Source organism: Corythoichthys intestinalis, chromosome 7 (genome assembly GCF_030265065.1).
Source record: "Corythoichthys intestinalis isolate RoL2023-P3 chromosome 7, ASM3026506v1, whole genome shotgun sequence".
NCBI classification, from domain to species: domain Eukaryota; kingdom Metazoa; phylum Chordata; class Actinopteri; order Syngnathiformes; family Syngnathidae; genus Corythoichthys; species Corythoichthys intestinalis.
Genome location: NC_080401.1, coordinates 15,892,613 through 15,909,140, shown reverse-complemented (window position 1 = coordinate 15,909,140; position 16,528 = coordinate 15,892,613). Strand labels below are relative to the sequence as shown.

Genomic DNA, 16,528 nt, shown 5'->3' with positions numbered 1-16,528 from the left:
TCATACCTCCATACCTTGGAATTCCCTGCTAAAATCCATTAAATCTATCCAGTTATTATAGCAGACATATTTTTTCCTTTTTTTTTTGTTTGTTCTGTGTGCTGAATTAAGAAACCCATTGTAAATCTGTTCATTGGACCATTTGTAAAGTCGAAATACACGTTCCACAGGTCTGTGGCATCTCTGCTCCCCATTTTCGAAAATGCTCAGTAAATGTTACACAAATTTTAGCACCCCACACACATGAAAATATTTTATTGCAAATATGCTTGTATACTATTGTATTTACAAAAAATAATGAGTACATTTATGCATGATGAACCTTTACAAAACCTGCTTTAATTGAAGACAATAGCATATTTGCTTTTAACTAGGGCCAAGAACACTGACCAGTCCCCCAAAGCAATGGTGTTTTTAATTTGTTTTTTAAATTAAACTCAAACCGAAAGGCTCTTTCAATATGCGGAAAGCCAAACCTTTCTTGGACAGTTTCTCAATTATTTTGCCTTTCGTCCTTTATTAGTATTGACTCCTTTTTTGCCACCTTTAGCTTGTCTTCCCTTTCCCTTGCCACCCTTTGCTTTCTGGTCTTTCCTTTGCAATCCACGAGTATCTTTCTTCATGCGACCGTCCACCACCCTAAAGACGCCTTTGACGCCGGCAGGCCGCCTCACTTTCTTGCCGGCTCCTTTTTTCGCAACGACATATGTCACTTCTCGCTTCTCTTTTCCCACGCCAGCTTTCTTGTAGATACTGACAGAAATAATATCAATGACAAGACCGTTACTAACACCTTAGTCAAACGAGCATTGCTCTAGTTTTCGCTGTAGTGAGAAGCCATACCTCTTTAACTGAGCCATCTTTTCTCTCTCAGAAATGTCCACTGTGTTCACAACTGCCTCTGCTTTCTTCTTAGCCTGCTCCATCTTCTTCAGCATCTAGTGAGAAACCCACAAATTTCCTTTTTGAGAAGACAGAACTTAAACTGTGTACAGTTGTAATGTAAAATAAGAACCGATTCAATGAGCTTACCCTCCTCTTTTTCCTGGCCTTGGCTTCAGCAACTCGCTTAATTGGTCGGGCATCGATCTCCTTCCACTTCTGTTTATACTCCTCCACCATCTCTTTGGTGACCGGCACTGGTTTCCTCCTGTGTTTGAGCTCGTCGTTCAAGAACCACTCAGGTACTTCCCAAGCCTCGTCAGAAGATGCAAATCTACGAAAGTATCAATTCTTGCTGTTTTTTCAGTTTTTTTCTTTCATCTTCAACATCATTTCACAAATATTTGGATTCGGTGTATATGCTAGTAGAGGTAAAAGTGAATAGGTGTGTGTTCAAGTCTGCAGCTCCACACTCACCTATGGAAAGAGTTGTCCACCAGGTCTCTGGTTTTCTTCTTGGACGTGGCAATCATGGTACCAATGGCGAGGCCTTCGGCATCCAGGATGCGAGCTTTCTTACCTTACCGAGAAAAGCACAATGACATATACTTCCATCAGGACACAGATAAATCTAAATGTGATCGTTTCAAACCTCCTGTAGGTTTTGAGGCCAAAATTTACTCACTGTTGCTTTCAACTGGAACCACCTGGAAGTCTTTGTCATCATCAGCCCCTGGACTTTTCTTAGTTCCAACATTGGCCTGCTTCAATTTTGTAATGTATCTGGAAAAATATCAGGCTGGATTTGTATTTTAGATGCTTTGACTCATTTTTCTATGACAGCTAATACAATGTAGGTAAAGTTCTGTTTTTACATACAGTAGATCTTCTCTGATTCTAATGTATAAATGGATCAAATTTAATATTACTATTATTCATTTGTTGGAATTTATGAATGTTGTCAATTTATTTAAAAAAAAAAAAAAAAAAAAAAAGATTGGATCAGGAAAAGATAAGTTTCAACTCAACACCGTATTTTTCGGACTATAAGTCGCACCAGAGTATGAGTCGCACCAGCCAAAAAATGTGCAATGGACAAAAACAAAAACATATGTTCCGCCGGAGTACAAGTCGCATTTTGGGGAAATTTATTTGATTCGAACACCAAGAACAGACATGTCACCTTGAAAGGCAATCTAAAATAAAAAAAGAATTGAGAATAAGAAGCTTAATAATGTTGAAATACAGGCCTTGAGCATCCTCTTGTGGTTTAGAGTGAAAATAACATGTGAAATGATATAATAATGTGTTAATAATTTCACACAAATATCACTCCAGAATATAAATTGCACCCCCAGCCAAACTATGAAATAAAAACTGCGACTAACAGTCTGAGAAATACTGTATTTATCTTTTTGTTCTTCAATAAAATTATGACATTTGACACTTAACATAAATATTATGTCCTTTTTGCTATCCAAACACTTTAAAAACAAATGAAAAATAATAATAATTGAATTACCCTTCATCATCGCTGTCATCTGAGTCGCTGTCACTGTCTTCCGCAACTTCCTGTGAAGGTTCGGCTACTTCTTTTTCAATTGGGACAACCTCCTCTTGCTGCTCTACTTCCTCCGCTTTCCTCTTTTTGCCTTTCCCTGAAATAAAATGGAAAAGAAAGAAAATTATTTATCGCAGCACCACTCTATAATTCAACATAAACCATGATTGTACCTATTGTCTTAGGGTAAAATATAATTACACCTTATCATCGAGTTTCAGGAGGCAAAGTTTAAGACCTTTTTAATGTCACTTATAATAAATTTAATTTTCAAATAGCCCCACTTAATCCTACCACAGAAAATATCCGTCGCCCCCCCCCCCCCCCCCCCCCCAAGATTTCCAAAGAAAATATAGTAGCATTTAGGGTTGTTCCGATCATGTTTTTTTGCTCCTGATCCGATCCCAATCGTTTCAGTTTGAGTATCTGCCGATCCCAATATTTCCCGATCCGATTGCTTTCTTTTTGCTCCCGATTCAATTCCAACCATTCCCGATAATTTTTCCTGATCATATACATTTTGGCAATGCATTAAGAAAAAAAATGAATAAAACTCGAATATATACATTCAACATACAGTACATAAGTACTGTATTTGTTTATTATGACAATAAATCCTCAAGATGGCATTTACATTATTAACATTATTTCTGTAAGAGGGATCAACAGATAGAAAGACTTGTAATTCTTAAAGGATAAATGTGACTTTGTATATTAAACTAAATATTGCCATCTAGTGTATTTGTTGAGCTTTCAGTAAATGATACTGTAGCCATTTAACTGTTCTGCCCAAATGCATGATGGTAAGTGCAACCATGACTGTGCGTAGTGGCACCAATTGATATATCTTCTCTGCATTGGGAAATAACATAGGGTGTAAGAAACAGATAAACTATTACCTTTCTTCTCCACGATCTTTCTAATTGGCGAGAGAGGGATTAGGGATTAGGGCTTTAGCCAATTACAAAAAGGCTCCAAAGACTGCTAAAATTCACTCAACTCATTTTACGCTGCCTTTAAGCTCTACATATAGGTAAAACGGCGCCGTTATAGATTGAACAAGACAATACGTGAGTGGGTCGTGCAGCGCATGCATTAATTGCGGTAAATATTTTAACGTGATTAATTAAAAAAAAAAAAAAAAAAAGAATTACAAACGTTAACGCGATAAATTTGATAGCCCTACTTTAAGCCAAAACTAAAGACTCTGGATGAGTGGAAGACATTTTGTCTGTAACGTTAAATACAATTAGAAAACGATTTAATTAAAAAATATATATATATATTAAAAAAAAGCATGTCCGATAATTTTTTTGCCGATTCCGATACTTTGAAAATGACGTGATCGGACCCAATCGATCGGGATGCATCTTTAGTAGCATTGTTTATGTTCATAGAATTTATAAGACCTCTCACAGCAGATTCCCAAGTTCTGTAGGGCAGCAGCTATTGACTTTTTAAGTAATCGATCAATTTATCAATTAGTTAGTTCGAATAATCGAGTAATCAGATTAGGAACATTTAATGTGTTTCAGAATAAATTCTGGAGATGTGAAACAAAGGCTTGCTCAAATTGTCCTTTCAAAAGAGCATTAAATGCGAATACAAAATAAAATTCCCGAGTGTTTTTCAAACTATGCCGAATTGCACTTTCATTTCACAAGAGCAATAAATGCATTTAAAAATAAATTAAAATCCCCGAGTTTAGCCTCAAACGATATAAAAAAGTTTATAAATGACGATCGAATTACAACAAAAGAACTGGCTAACTTTCATAGCGAAAGTCCACTAGCTTATATGCTATAAAATGCTAGGTTTTTTTTTGTTTTTTGTTTTGTTTTTTTCGTTGCCCTTAACTAATCGTTCAAATTCGTATTCCCACAAAAATCTGCTAAATATAACTCTAAACTAAATTACAAATGCATAAATAATCATATTAGCTCAAACAAAAACGTACAACCTTATGTTGGTCTTAAGAGGGAGCAGCTGGATCCAGCCATGTAAGATGAGTCATATCATATTCACTGTTTTCACTAGAGGGCAGTGTATCCACCCAAATCAAAACTAAATGCAAACACCTTCAAAACAAATCATTACAATGCCACTCTAAAACGAATCGTCGAAGCAGCAAGAGTACATTCGAAGCTTTGTTGCAATCGAATTACTCAAGTTAATTGATGAATCGTTGCAGTACTACACTTGTGTAACATTTTTAAACAAGGTTTTTGGTTATTATAATCCTATTTCTGAAAACAGAATCTGTAATTAACAATTTAGCACTTAATCCAAAAAGTTAGGCACTTTAAAAACCTTATAATATGTTAGATTGAGCATTTTCAACAACTTCAACACGTTTGTTTCTTTAAAACAGCAGCACGGTTTACCTGGTTGCTGGGTTTGAAGCAACAGAGTCTGCCTGAGCTCGCTCTCAGCATCTCCTTCCAGTTCAATCTCTGAGAAAATGTCCTACAAAACATGCACAGTACATTAAAATTAAGCTAATTTCCAAATGAGAAAGAAAGGGTCATTTAACGGGTCAAATTGTGAGGGGAGACATTGACAAACCTTGCTGAACCACAAGTTGGTTTCACGCTCTGTCTTCTCATCTTTTCCTTCGAGTTCCACTAGTAAGCCACTCCCCTCTTCCTCGTTGTCATCATCTTCTACCTCCTCTTCCTTGTCGAAGGTCACTCTGAAAACAGGAATGACAAATTGGTATAGGTCTGGTTTTTGACTTAGTTGTTTTGGTGAACATCAAAAATGATGAGGCCAATGCACTATTCAGTGATGAAGCACTTCATTTTGTCTAAGACTCACTTTTTCTTCTCTTTCTTCTTAAGCTCCTTCTGTCTGCGTTCCACCTCCTCCAACTCTTCTTCATCCAAATCAGAGGCCAGGGAGATGTTATCTGCTTGGTCCTCCTCATCATCAGACAGGTGGATGTCGTCCTCCCCTTCCTCTTCCAGCAGAAATTCTGCTGCCTTCATGTCCCCCTTGGAAATATCAGTCAGCGCCTGATTGGTGGGAGAAAAGAAGAATTAACGGACACATCAACATCACCAATAAACACCAGTCCTGTGTTTAATGCTCATTTATGATTTTATATATGTTAAACTATCAAGGCTGTAACAAAAATTCATGATTCAAATTACTGATATTGGCACACAATTTGATAGACTTAACAGTATTTTAAATATTTTATTTGAAAAATATTCTACTAACATTTCAATAAATGTAATAAATCACCCGAACATTGACCACTTATAAGAAGCAAAATGATTGAATAAAAAAAGATAACAATTCTCACTCCTCCAAAATAATGCTTTTAAGGGAGGAAAAAAATAATTTTGCCTTTAGCCTAAAGTTAAATAGGCTCCTTGTCATATGTTAAACAATGTGACAAGAATTACATTTTTGTTGCCTGTCATTGCAGTTAACTTTTTCACTGCCTAAAGTGCGTACGACAGGATAAAAAAAAATCTTATATAGCATTACTATGTGAATTAGAATCATATTTTTAGACGATTTGACTATGTACAACAATTTGGCAAGCACAGATGACGACAAATTAGTCTTTTAATCCGCCATTTAGCCACGCCTACCATTATAGGGCTCTAGCGTCCCCAACAGGTGGATGACGTCGGCAGGGTAATGGTTTCATCTGTTTTATAATTCAGCCCATTGAGGGGGAATTATTTAGAACGAGGAAAATGTGACGAAGAGAGCCGCAAAATGTCATTGTTTCAGTCTCTCTACGCCATTATTTTTAGGGGATATTCTGTTTATCAAAGTATTTTTCCCAAATTGCTAAATAAATGGTATGGTCATGACAAATAACAGTCTTGTGCAAAACTGAATATGAAATAATACAAATGTATTTATTCAGTACGACATGGAAAAATTACTCCATAATGGTAAAAACTGTCAACTTCACCTTTACTGTCGCACTTCCCGAACGATATTTTATGCCACCGTAGTTAGTCAGGCTTTTGTCATTTCCCTGCCCAGGCTTCGGAAAATGTAAACAAACCAAGAGTCGTGACAGGCAGCCAACATGCTAACCCGAACCGAGTCACGTCTCAAAGTCTTATTTCAGCTTTTCGAAGCGAAAAATCACACAAAACTGGCTTGGATAAGTCTGAGGAGAACTTCTCTACATGTCAATCAGTCCATGCTCAAACGTAAGTAAATAGTCCTTTGTTTAGATAAAGTTTGGAGTGTTTACTTCAGGGGTCCCCAAACTACGGCCCGCGGGCCGGATATGGCCCGCAGCCACATTTGGTCCGGCCCCCTGAACAAAAAAAAAAAAAAATTGTAAAAAAAAAAATTTGTAAAAAAAAAATATATATATATATATATATTTTTTTTTTTTTTCAATAGAGTTATTTATGTCCTGGCTTTTTTCTGTGAAGAACTGAGCAATGGTTATTTGGCTATTATCTATTTAATTAATACAGTATTATTATATTATATTATATTACATGATATTATATTATATTATATTCAGGGGTGCACATAAGTGGTCCGCACATGCGTACTGGACGTAGACAAACGCGCTGGCCCTCAACGGCTTCCATACGCTTTTGCGTACCGATGGCTGACCACTCTATTTGCGGCGGACACGAGAAAATAACTTCTCAAAATGTCGATGAGGCAGGCCACACTGAGTAATTACTTCCGTGTTCCCCCACCCCCGTCAAAAGACAGACAGACAACAGAGACGTCACCGGAGCTACCGAAAAAAAAGACTTTTGCTGAAAAGTGGCTACAGGAGGTACCATGGCTAGAAGCGAATGATGCTCGCACGGAAATGCGGTACAAAATGTGCCGTGAGAATCCCAATGTCGCCGATTAGAGCAACGCATTTTATGTAGGGTCAAAGAATTTCAGCCATCCAAACTTTGAAAAGCACGAAAAAAACAGAGAGCATGTGGCAATTAAGCAAACTATCGATGTCAAACAGGACCCCACTCGCCCTATGGACATGTGGCGGAATAGGGCGGAATAAAGGTAATGAACAGCGACATGCACTGACAAACGTGTTTTTGCTCGCATTTTACAAAGCTAAACATGCACGTTCAATGAGGTCTTATGAGGAGGACATCCCACTTTTAAAAAGGCTTGGAGTTAATGTGGGAGCCGCATAATGCCCTTTATTTTGAATTGGTGCTTTTATGTTTATTTCTTTACATTTCACTTCAAAGTAATGGCAATTTTGTTGTGCCAGTTGATGTTAATCAAGCATTAACTGTTAATATAATTAATCAAAGTTAATTGGCTCTAAGTAAAGCTTGTCATAAATTTATCGCATCAGGTGGGTCGGCTCTCAAGCTCAATGAGGACCAAGTCACATCTCCAGGTCCTCCTCTGAGAACCTGGGCAAAAAAATTATGTGCACCCCTGATTATATTATATTATATTATATTATATTATATTATATTAAGGGCTGTCAAAGTTATCGCGTTAACGGGCGGTAATTAATTTTTTTCATTAATTACGTTAAAATATTTGACGCAATTAACGCATATGCCCAGCTCAAACAGATTAAAATGACAGCAGTGTCACGTCCACTTGTTACTTGTGTTTTTTGTCTCCCTCTGCTGGCGCTTGGGTGCGACTGATTTTATGCACCATGAGCGTTGTGTAATTCTTGACATCAACAATGGTGAGCTACTAGTTAATTTTTTTGATTGAAAATTTTACCAATTTTATTAAAACGAAAACATTAAGAGGGGTTTTAACATAAAATTTCTATAATTTGTACTAAAATCTATCTTTTAAGAACTACAAGTCTTTCTATCCAGGGATTGCTTTGACAGAATATTAATGTTAATGCCATCTTGTTGATTTATTGTTATAATAAACAAATACAGTACTTATGTACAGTATGTTGAATGTATATATCCGTCTTGTGTCTTATCTTTCCATTCCAACAATAATTTACAGAAAATAAGGCATATTTTAGAGATGTTTGAATTGCGATTAATTACGATTAATTTTTAAGCTGTGATTAACTCGCCTAAAAATTTTAATCGTTTGACAGCCCTAATTATATTATATTATATTATACTATATTATATTATATCATTTTTATTTTATTTACTTTGGTTCCGTGAAGAATCCAGAAAGGGTTATTTGATTGTGGCTTTCTGAAAAACAATACATTTTTACATTTAGGCACTCCTGCAATCGTCACACTTTTTCTGTTACAAACTGACCCCGGCCCCTCATCAGAGAAGAGAAGGGTTATGTGGCCCTCACAGGAAAAAGTTTGGGGACCCCTGGTTTACTTTGTAATCGCTGTATTCGCGGCCATTTTTAACACAATGTTGAAATCAATAATGAGGTTGAAAATTTGACAGAACACCGGGCACACCAAGAGGGCAATAAACCGAGTATAGAGGGGGGAGTGCAAATAAGCCGCCAGTCGTCAGCCGAGTGGCATTCTGAACAATCTGCCACAAAATGCAAGCCACCTCCGTATTAAAACGTGTGCCATGATCCCAGTATTTTAAATAATACAAAATACGATGTTTACTCACTTCCTTGTAAGTCCAATGGTCCCACAGTAGTAGGGCTTGTTCTGGCAAATATCTGCGGTGAACGGGAACATTTTGAAACCCTCACACGCCTCTCCCTGGTGCAGCAACAATTTTCTGCAGCCGTTTGGCTGGCGTGATGCGAAAAATAAACGAATTAATCCGAAAAATCAGCTGAATCCGCAATGAATAAAGCAATGCTGTTTTGTGTGATGCTGACCCGGGTGACGTCACATTCGCATATGTCCTAAACCCGAGTCTGAAGCCGGAAGTCACTCATTTTCATGGCATGGGATTCAAAAATTGAATATATAAAATGATCACTTCCACACATATCCAAGCAGTCCATTTAAATCAGGAGCATAAAACGCCACGTGAAATATGAAAAAAAACATGCTTTTTGGTGTCATACGCACTTTAAAGCACAGAATTATGGCAGACTCACTACAACAGTCTTTAAGCAATTGAGAGCAAATTGCTTGTTGCTAACTCGCTAACGTTGCAATTCAGAAACCAATCCAAATGAATAATGCTCTCTTCTACTCGCTCCCATGATGTCCGCGGAAAATCGGCAGAGTGGACATTTATCACCTTTCATCTCACACCAAGAGACAGGATCGTGACTCATAGTTTGGGATTACAAAATGCATATTGTAACGTGCTGAAAAACTAAAGATAATTAATATTAAATGTTTTTGTCACTATTATTAGGTATCTGGAACATATTAAATATACATTTGATGATTTTAGTCAGATGTTTTGGAAGATTCATCAGTAAAACCCAATTAAAGACAAGATGGGACTAGAAATTGGTGGGTTTATTTTCTCCAAAGATCTTAATTATCATGTACTAATGTCTACTCATCTATCTTGTAAGGGCTCCTTAGCAGTGTTTTATACCATATTTGTGTGCTTCACTGTTTGTGCCTTTCAAGTGCATCAAGGATGGTTGCGCTCCATTTTTTTATACTCATTCATAGAGGTGTGCAAAATTTCCGATTCTTAGATTATTCGCGATTCGGCCGTGGAAGATTCGAGAACGATTCACAAACATCCAAATTCCGATTATTGAAATATGCGATGTAAAGCGGAAGTACACAACACTCAGCGCGCCGCGCGGTCTTCGGGACGGAACGGAGCGAGAGTAGCTAAACATCATGCTTCCCATTACCCGGCCCCTCAGGTAATGCCAATGCTCAACTCATGGCTCTAGCTCAACTCATGCAACGCGATAAAAAAACACAACAACATACCTGACTGCTGCCGAAAAGCTGCTACAAGTACATCCATATAGTGTTACGGTGGATATCATTTATATAGGACTAGATGCAATATAGATTTGGTAGTGTTAGCAGCACATCTACAAAAAGCTAGATGCTGGCGTTATAAACGGCCGCCATCTTAAAGCAGTACACTTCCCTGCAAGGCTGTTGTAGCGAACTTTCCAAGCAAACCTAATTAACTTTTTATCTAAAATACTCCTAAATCGGTAAAATATTGACTTGAATCTATCTTTAAAATAGTTTTAAAACTTTCACATGTCGAAAGTAGACAAAAGGGAAATTATGGAATAACGGGAGCAATTTTAACAAATTTAACGGTTGATTCACAACATTAAATTAATTGAATGTAGTTTAAAGCTGCTGATACAGAATGGGGACTGGAGTTTTTCAATTAATGTTATTTTTGTATATTTGTTTACGCTATATGTTAACTTGATACTGAAATAGTAGTGTGGTTTAGCCTGAGAGTATTTTTGAACAATTTTGGAACTAATGTACAAAACATTAACAAAAAAACAAAAAAAAAGGGAAAAAAAAAAGGAAGGGGGTGCATCAATAATCGTTTTATAATCGAATCGGAGCCTCTGAATCGTAATCGAATCGTTAGGTGCCCAGAGATTCCCAGCTCTACTCATTCATGTGTTGTCGTCTCTAAAGATTGCTTACAAATGAAGAACAACCAAGCATCATCTTTTCTGATTTAAAAAAAAATCTTAAATTGGGGCAAACATGTTTAGGCACCACTGTATATTGCGCAAGTGTTCTTTATCATGTGTATCCCCAAACATCCGTGTTACGACCCTCACCTTTTTCTTCTTGAGGGCGTGTAGGGAGAACAAGCAGACATCGTTGTTGTCAGCAATGGAGACACCTGGCAGATCCATCTTGAGCTCCACCCTCTCCCTCTGCTTCCTGCGTTCTTTCAACAGCTTCCGTTTCTTCCTGACAGCACAAACACACAAATATTATGACATAACAGAATTCCATGAATCCACCATTGGGGTGAAATCTATTCCCATTACAGTGTTTCTAATGCTCATTCTTGGAAAATAGACAAGACTGAAAAATAGCAATAAATAAGATTAAAAATTTGCAACATCATTATTTCAACAAATTTCTGCAAGTGTTCACAAATCTTATTACGAGAGCTTTTAGCCAGATGTGTCATACCGTTTCAGATCAGCCACTTCATCTGCTTTCAGCTCGGCAATTTTCTTCTCCATTTCTTCTTCTTCGTCAACTTCCTCCTCTTCCTCTTTCTTCTTATTCAACTCGTCTTCTGAATCATCCCCCTCTTCATCAGAACTTAGACTAAAGAAGGAAGCAACAGGATTTGCATTTAATACACCTTGGTAGAGGTCATGCATCATCCCAGCCTCTTATACCTGATTTCCTGGTCAAGCTTCTTGGCCTCCTCCTTCAATGTCTTAGCTAGGTATCTCCTCAGTTTTGTCCTCCAGTTCAGCAACATACTGGGTTTGAAAAATAGAACAAACAATGTCGCATGTTAAATTTTGTAACCTGTGAGGCTGTAAAGATTGGAACTAGGGTATAAAGATTTTACCGGAGTTCTTTGCGCCCCAAAACTTTGATGTCACGACAACACTCCTTTATCTCATCAGTGGTTGTGCTGTGAGCCTCGAGCTTTGGGTTGTCAAACGTGATCTAAAATAAACAACGTGGAAGATGACAATCAAGGAAGAGTTTTGAACATTCATGCAAAAATGAGTGCATCCTATAAGATACATAGGATATTGCAATACGTGACACCTCACCTCACTGGCTTTGCTCAGAAAGTCGACGGGATTTTCAGCTTTTACAAAATTCATAACAGTGCAACTGTGGAAAAGTGTCAGGTCGCCGTCCGTGTATCCCTCCGCCTGATTACAAGAAGCAAATCTGGGTCAGACTCTACAGCCGTGAGACCTATGAAGTTTTGCCTTGCTTGTTAGCATTAACCTAAACAGACTTCAAGCTACGTGTCTGTTTAAAATACAGAAGATGTCATTTTCTTTGATTAATGTTTAGTATGACCGCAGTAGCGACTTACATGATGAAATACACAACGATAGCACCAAATAAAGCACACATCAACACCACCAAGGAAAATCAATGAAATCATTGAGAAAAATGACGGCCCTAAATATATAATTATAGGTGCGACATACTAGTAATTGTTGTATTGTTTTAGGCAATCTAATCAATTTTGTGCATTTTACTCATCTCATTATAAAAGACTGACTGTTTTATGACTTAAATATCCTACACTGGTTGTCACTATCATGATAGTATACTTTATATGCAACCGCCATTTTCATTGGGGTTAGAACATGGTGTGTATGTCTTGCAAACATTAAACACTTGAGAGGTCTGGAAGATTTTTGCTATGGGACACGTCCCTTTTTTTTTTCTCTTTTTTTTTTTAATGATCATATTTTTGCTTCCAAAACAGCAGTTCTACATGAACAAAACACAGAACCACTGAAAATATTAATCTTGACATGCACTATTTTCTGTTGACTGGAATCAACCCATACTGTACCTTTGGCTTCTTATCCGGAACCAGATCTTTCACAGTTTTGGCTTGCACCTCCACCTCTTTAAACGCATATTTGGGATCAAAGAACTTTGCATCAATTTTGTCTGGAGCTAGGAAACCTATATGAATGAATCACATAATAATGTAAAATCACTGTTACAAATGGACTCATTATGTGATGTTGCATTTACTAAGTCTTTTGGATGAATGAATGAATTAATAATTCCTCCAAATCTGCTACTGACCCTGGCAAATAACAAATATTTCAGCAGACTCATTCCTAGACGCTTGGGGCTTGGTGGCTTGAACCTTCTTGAAGAACTGCTGGAAGATCCAGAGGAGTGGCTGGTAGTCCTTGGAGCGGAACACCTTAGTGACAAAAGTGCCTCCTTTTGCCAAGAATTCAGAGGCCAACTTCAAGGCCATCAGAGTCAGGTGGGCTGTTAGAAAAGGACACAAATAACATTTGACAGGTTGGCTCTCATTCCCAACATAACATCACAAATCATACACTTTATGACATGCCAACAATAAACTTAGACAAAGGCGTGTGAAAGTAAGCATCAAAAACTAATATTGTTAAAATGATGAGTTAAAGCTGGCGTTTTCAGAATGAAAGCGCAGGATCCACACACTCACAAACACAGATGCAAACAAATGTCAATGTCATTGATGTACCAGCCAAGAATAGAGAAAAATGTGTGTTCAAGGCTGCGGAGCTTTATAACTCATTCATGTACAATTCCATTGGATTCTACATTTGTTAGATGATGATGTGTTTTTGTAGGAGTAACTAATCAATTCTATTCGAAAGTAAATTATGCCAACACAAAAAACGACTTGGGATTCAGATCACAATTCCAAGGACTAGTAACTATCAATAACTATTGAATTACTTAAATCAATTTCACCAACACTAATGGTATTAGACAAATACCACATACCCTGGGAGAAAGCATCATGCTGCCAGTTGGCTCCTACATTTGGAGCGCCATCGTTTAGCACAACATCAACCTTCCATGTCTGTAGCTCCTTTTTCAGGGCCTGCACATGGAACATAAAAACATCATGTAATAGTCCAAAGTACTATCCAATTGCAGAGAGAGTAGGTGATTTTCATCTCAACACCTTAAATGGGATAGGAAAATCATTCATTTTAATTCTAAAGACATTTTTGTGCTTTCTGTAGGTTGAACTTTTCAAGCTACGGCAGTAGTATTTTGGTAAACCGCAACAGATGAATTTGCTCTAAACTTTTACTTGGAAGCATTGTTAAAGCAGCTGCTTACGAAGTCATCAGATACAAAATGGGCCTGAAATCATAACAATCCTGGTTACAAAATAATTAGGGAATTCTTACATTTTCGCTCACATTTGCTCAGTCAGCGCTCCTGAATTGAGTGAGCATATCACAAGCATGAAGAGGGAGGGTACATAAATAATATTTTAAGGCCATAGTTATCATCCAGCATTCACCATTTTACCATCCAAGCAACACTTACCTGTCGGCATTTCTCGGTAGTAATGTCTTCTTGAAGAGTCACTACATTGGGGATGGGTTTGATAGGTACCAGATCAACACCTGCGAGGAGAATTATATACATTTTAAAAACAAAAAAAACTCTACTTTATACTACAGTACAAGTGTACTTACCAATTACAAGGCTCGAAACGGGCATAAATTTGGACGCCACCTGTAACCTGCAAACAGAAGACAGAATCGGACCAAACCAGTGAGTTATGTATTTATTCAATTTCATTGAAATAGACAATAGGAGTTCGCATTTGGACAGGTGACTAACCATCCTCCAGGAGCAGCGCACAGATCTATCAAAGCTCTAGCTTTCTGTAGAAACTGGTATTTTCGGTTGAGTTGGATGAGTTTGAATGACGAACGAGACCGATAGCCTGTAAAAGACATCAAAATTAAGTTGACATACTGCAATTCTTGTTGCTAGCTAGCATGGCTGCCATTTCTCAAAAAACATTTTTTGTGAGCTCGTTGCCCTACCTGTTTCTTTGGCTAAATGGTAAAATTTATCTTTTCGGGTCTTTCCAACTTTGAGCTTCTTCCCCATACTTGTGTCGGTGGTGGCTTTCCGTCTGAATTTAATATAGATACTCTACACTTTGACGGAGAAAAACTACACTTAGCATGTGATGAAAACAACACGTGTGAAATACCAGGCGCACACATTCTACGTCACGCAGACACGCACACGGTCTTCTTCGCCTTTTCCGAGGCGTAATAGCGTCGCTTGCTGGCTGCACCTGCTCGCACATGTTCAGAACAAAAAGATGCAACTTTTTACTTATACTTTAAAATTCACAAACAGATACATTATATTGACAAAAGTGTTCGGTCAGCTGCCGTGACTCACCTATGACTTTAGGTGACTGTCTTATGAATTTAAATGACATCCCATTTTTTTGTCGTTTGCCTACCCTTGCTTCAACTCTTCAGTGATGGCTTTTCACAATAAGTATTTTGTTAATAGGAACCTTTGACTTCGTACTTTCTGAAGTACATTTGTGCGGTAGAGTGCCAATTTGGCTTGGTTTTCCTTGGTTCTTAAACATACCTGTCAACCCGAGGCCTTTGGCAATCTCACAAATAGTGACGTATGCCCTTATAAATTTGTGACTAATCTTACAACGTTGTGTAAAGTATGCAATATGAAACAAAAATAAAACTCAATTTTTAAAATAATATGAATTTATTGGTAATATTGTAACATATAACCTGGTGTAATAAAAAAAAATCAATATCTTCAGCTACATCATGATTACTAAAATTTAACAGTGACTTTTGTTATATTTGTATGTAGCACTTTTGGCAATTTCTATCATGTCTTGATGGCTGCACTTCAGCTCGCAATTCAGTTTGACTTGAAGGTAGTTCGTTAGTGTGTCCAATTATAAATAAAAAAGGTCAATTGATAAAATTAACTTACCGATTCAATCTTTGAGTCAGGGAACATTTCTTTTGCTAATTCTGAGAAGTGATCAGCAATAGTTGCAGGCAAATTGTGTTCGGCAACAAATTGGCAGAATGAAATTTCCGCTTTCGTCACGTTTCATTCTGCAGACTTCATCTTTATGACCAGTGTTGTTAATCATACTTTAAAAAGTAATTCATTAGTTACAAATTACTTCTACCATAAAGTAATTGAGTTAGTAACTCAGTTACCTAAAAGTAAGAGTAATTAGTTACTTGGCAAACTAACTGGTGTTACCATTCATGTTTTTTCCCCCCATTTGAATAAATAAATAAATAAAACATAATAACCTTTGATATTTTTGGAAATCGTTTAATGTTGTGAATCACCTGTTAAAGTTGTTAAAATTGCTACCGTTTTTGCATTAGTTCCTTTCTGTCTACTTTCGACATGTTAAAGTTTTAAAACTGTTTCATCATTTAAAGATAGATTCAAGTCAAGATTTTGCCGATATAGGAGTATTTTAGATTGAAAGTTACTTAAGTTCGCTAGGAAGGTTCACTACAACAGAGCCTTTCTTAGAAGTCTACTGCTTTAAAATGGCGGCTATTTATTAACGCCGCCGTCTGTCATTTCGCATGTAGTTCTATAAGCATTTGATATCTAGGCGTTGATTGTAAGCTGTTGGCTATAGTCAGGAAATATTGGAGCCACCTAGCCTAGCATCGCATTTGCGACAGCATCACAACACTCTTCTCTCTCAGTGTCTTTGACTTTTCTCTCGT

The 16,528-nt window shown here is 37.3% G+C and overlaps 1 protein-coding gene across 1 annotated transcript; it reads right to left on the bottom strand.

The window, feature by feature from the left end:
- Positions 1-225: 225 nt before the first annotated feature.
- Positions 226-15,004, bottom strand: ftsj3 (FtsJ RNA 2'-O-methyltransferase 3). The gene is made up of 21 exons (XM_057841684.1): positions 14,816-15,004; positions 14,607-14,712; positions 14,459-14,505; positions 14,307-14,386; positions 13,749-13,848; positions 13,050-13,244; positions 12,808-12,923; positions 12,041-12,145; positions 11,830-11,930; positions 11,651-11,737; positions 11,436-11,576; positions 11,072-11,207; positions 5,261-5,457; positions 5,009-5,135; positions 4,828-4,909; positions 2,405-2,540; positions 1,568-1,665; positions 1,360-1,462; positions 1,033-1,216; positions 844-938; positions 226-753 (listed from the first exon to the last, which is right to left on the bottom strand). Exons 1-21 carry the CDS (start codon positions 14,880-14,882, stop codon positions 498-500), a joined length of 2,559 nt encoding a protein of 852 aa, XP_057697667.1. The 5' UTR covers positions 14,883-15,004; the 3' UTR covers positions 226-497.
- Between the last annotated feature and the right edge of the window lie 1,524 nt (positions 15,005-16,528).

Excerpts from the sequence above, each read along its gene's own strand:
- ftsj3 (XM_057841684.1), bottom strand. The coding sequence starts at position 14,882 with ATGGGGAAGAAGCTCAAAGTTGGAAAGACCCGAAAAGATAAATTTTAC. Across the intron at positions 14,387-14,458 it reads CGTTTCGAGCCTTGTAATTG|GTGTTGATCTGGTACCTATC; the intron begins GTAAGTACACTT and ends TTCTCCTCGCAG. Across the intron at positions 12,924-13,049 it reads AATATTTGTTATTTGCCAGG|GTTTCCTAGCTCCAGACAAA; the intron begins GTCAGTAGCAGA and ends TCATTCATATAG.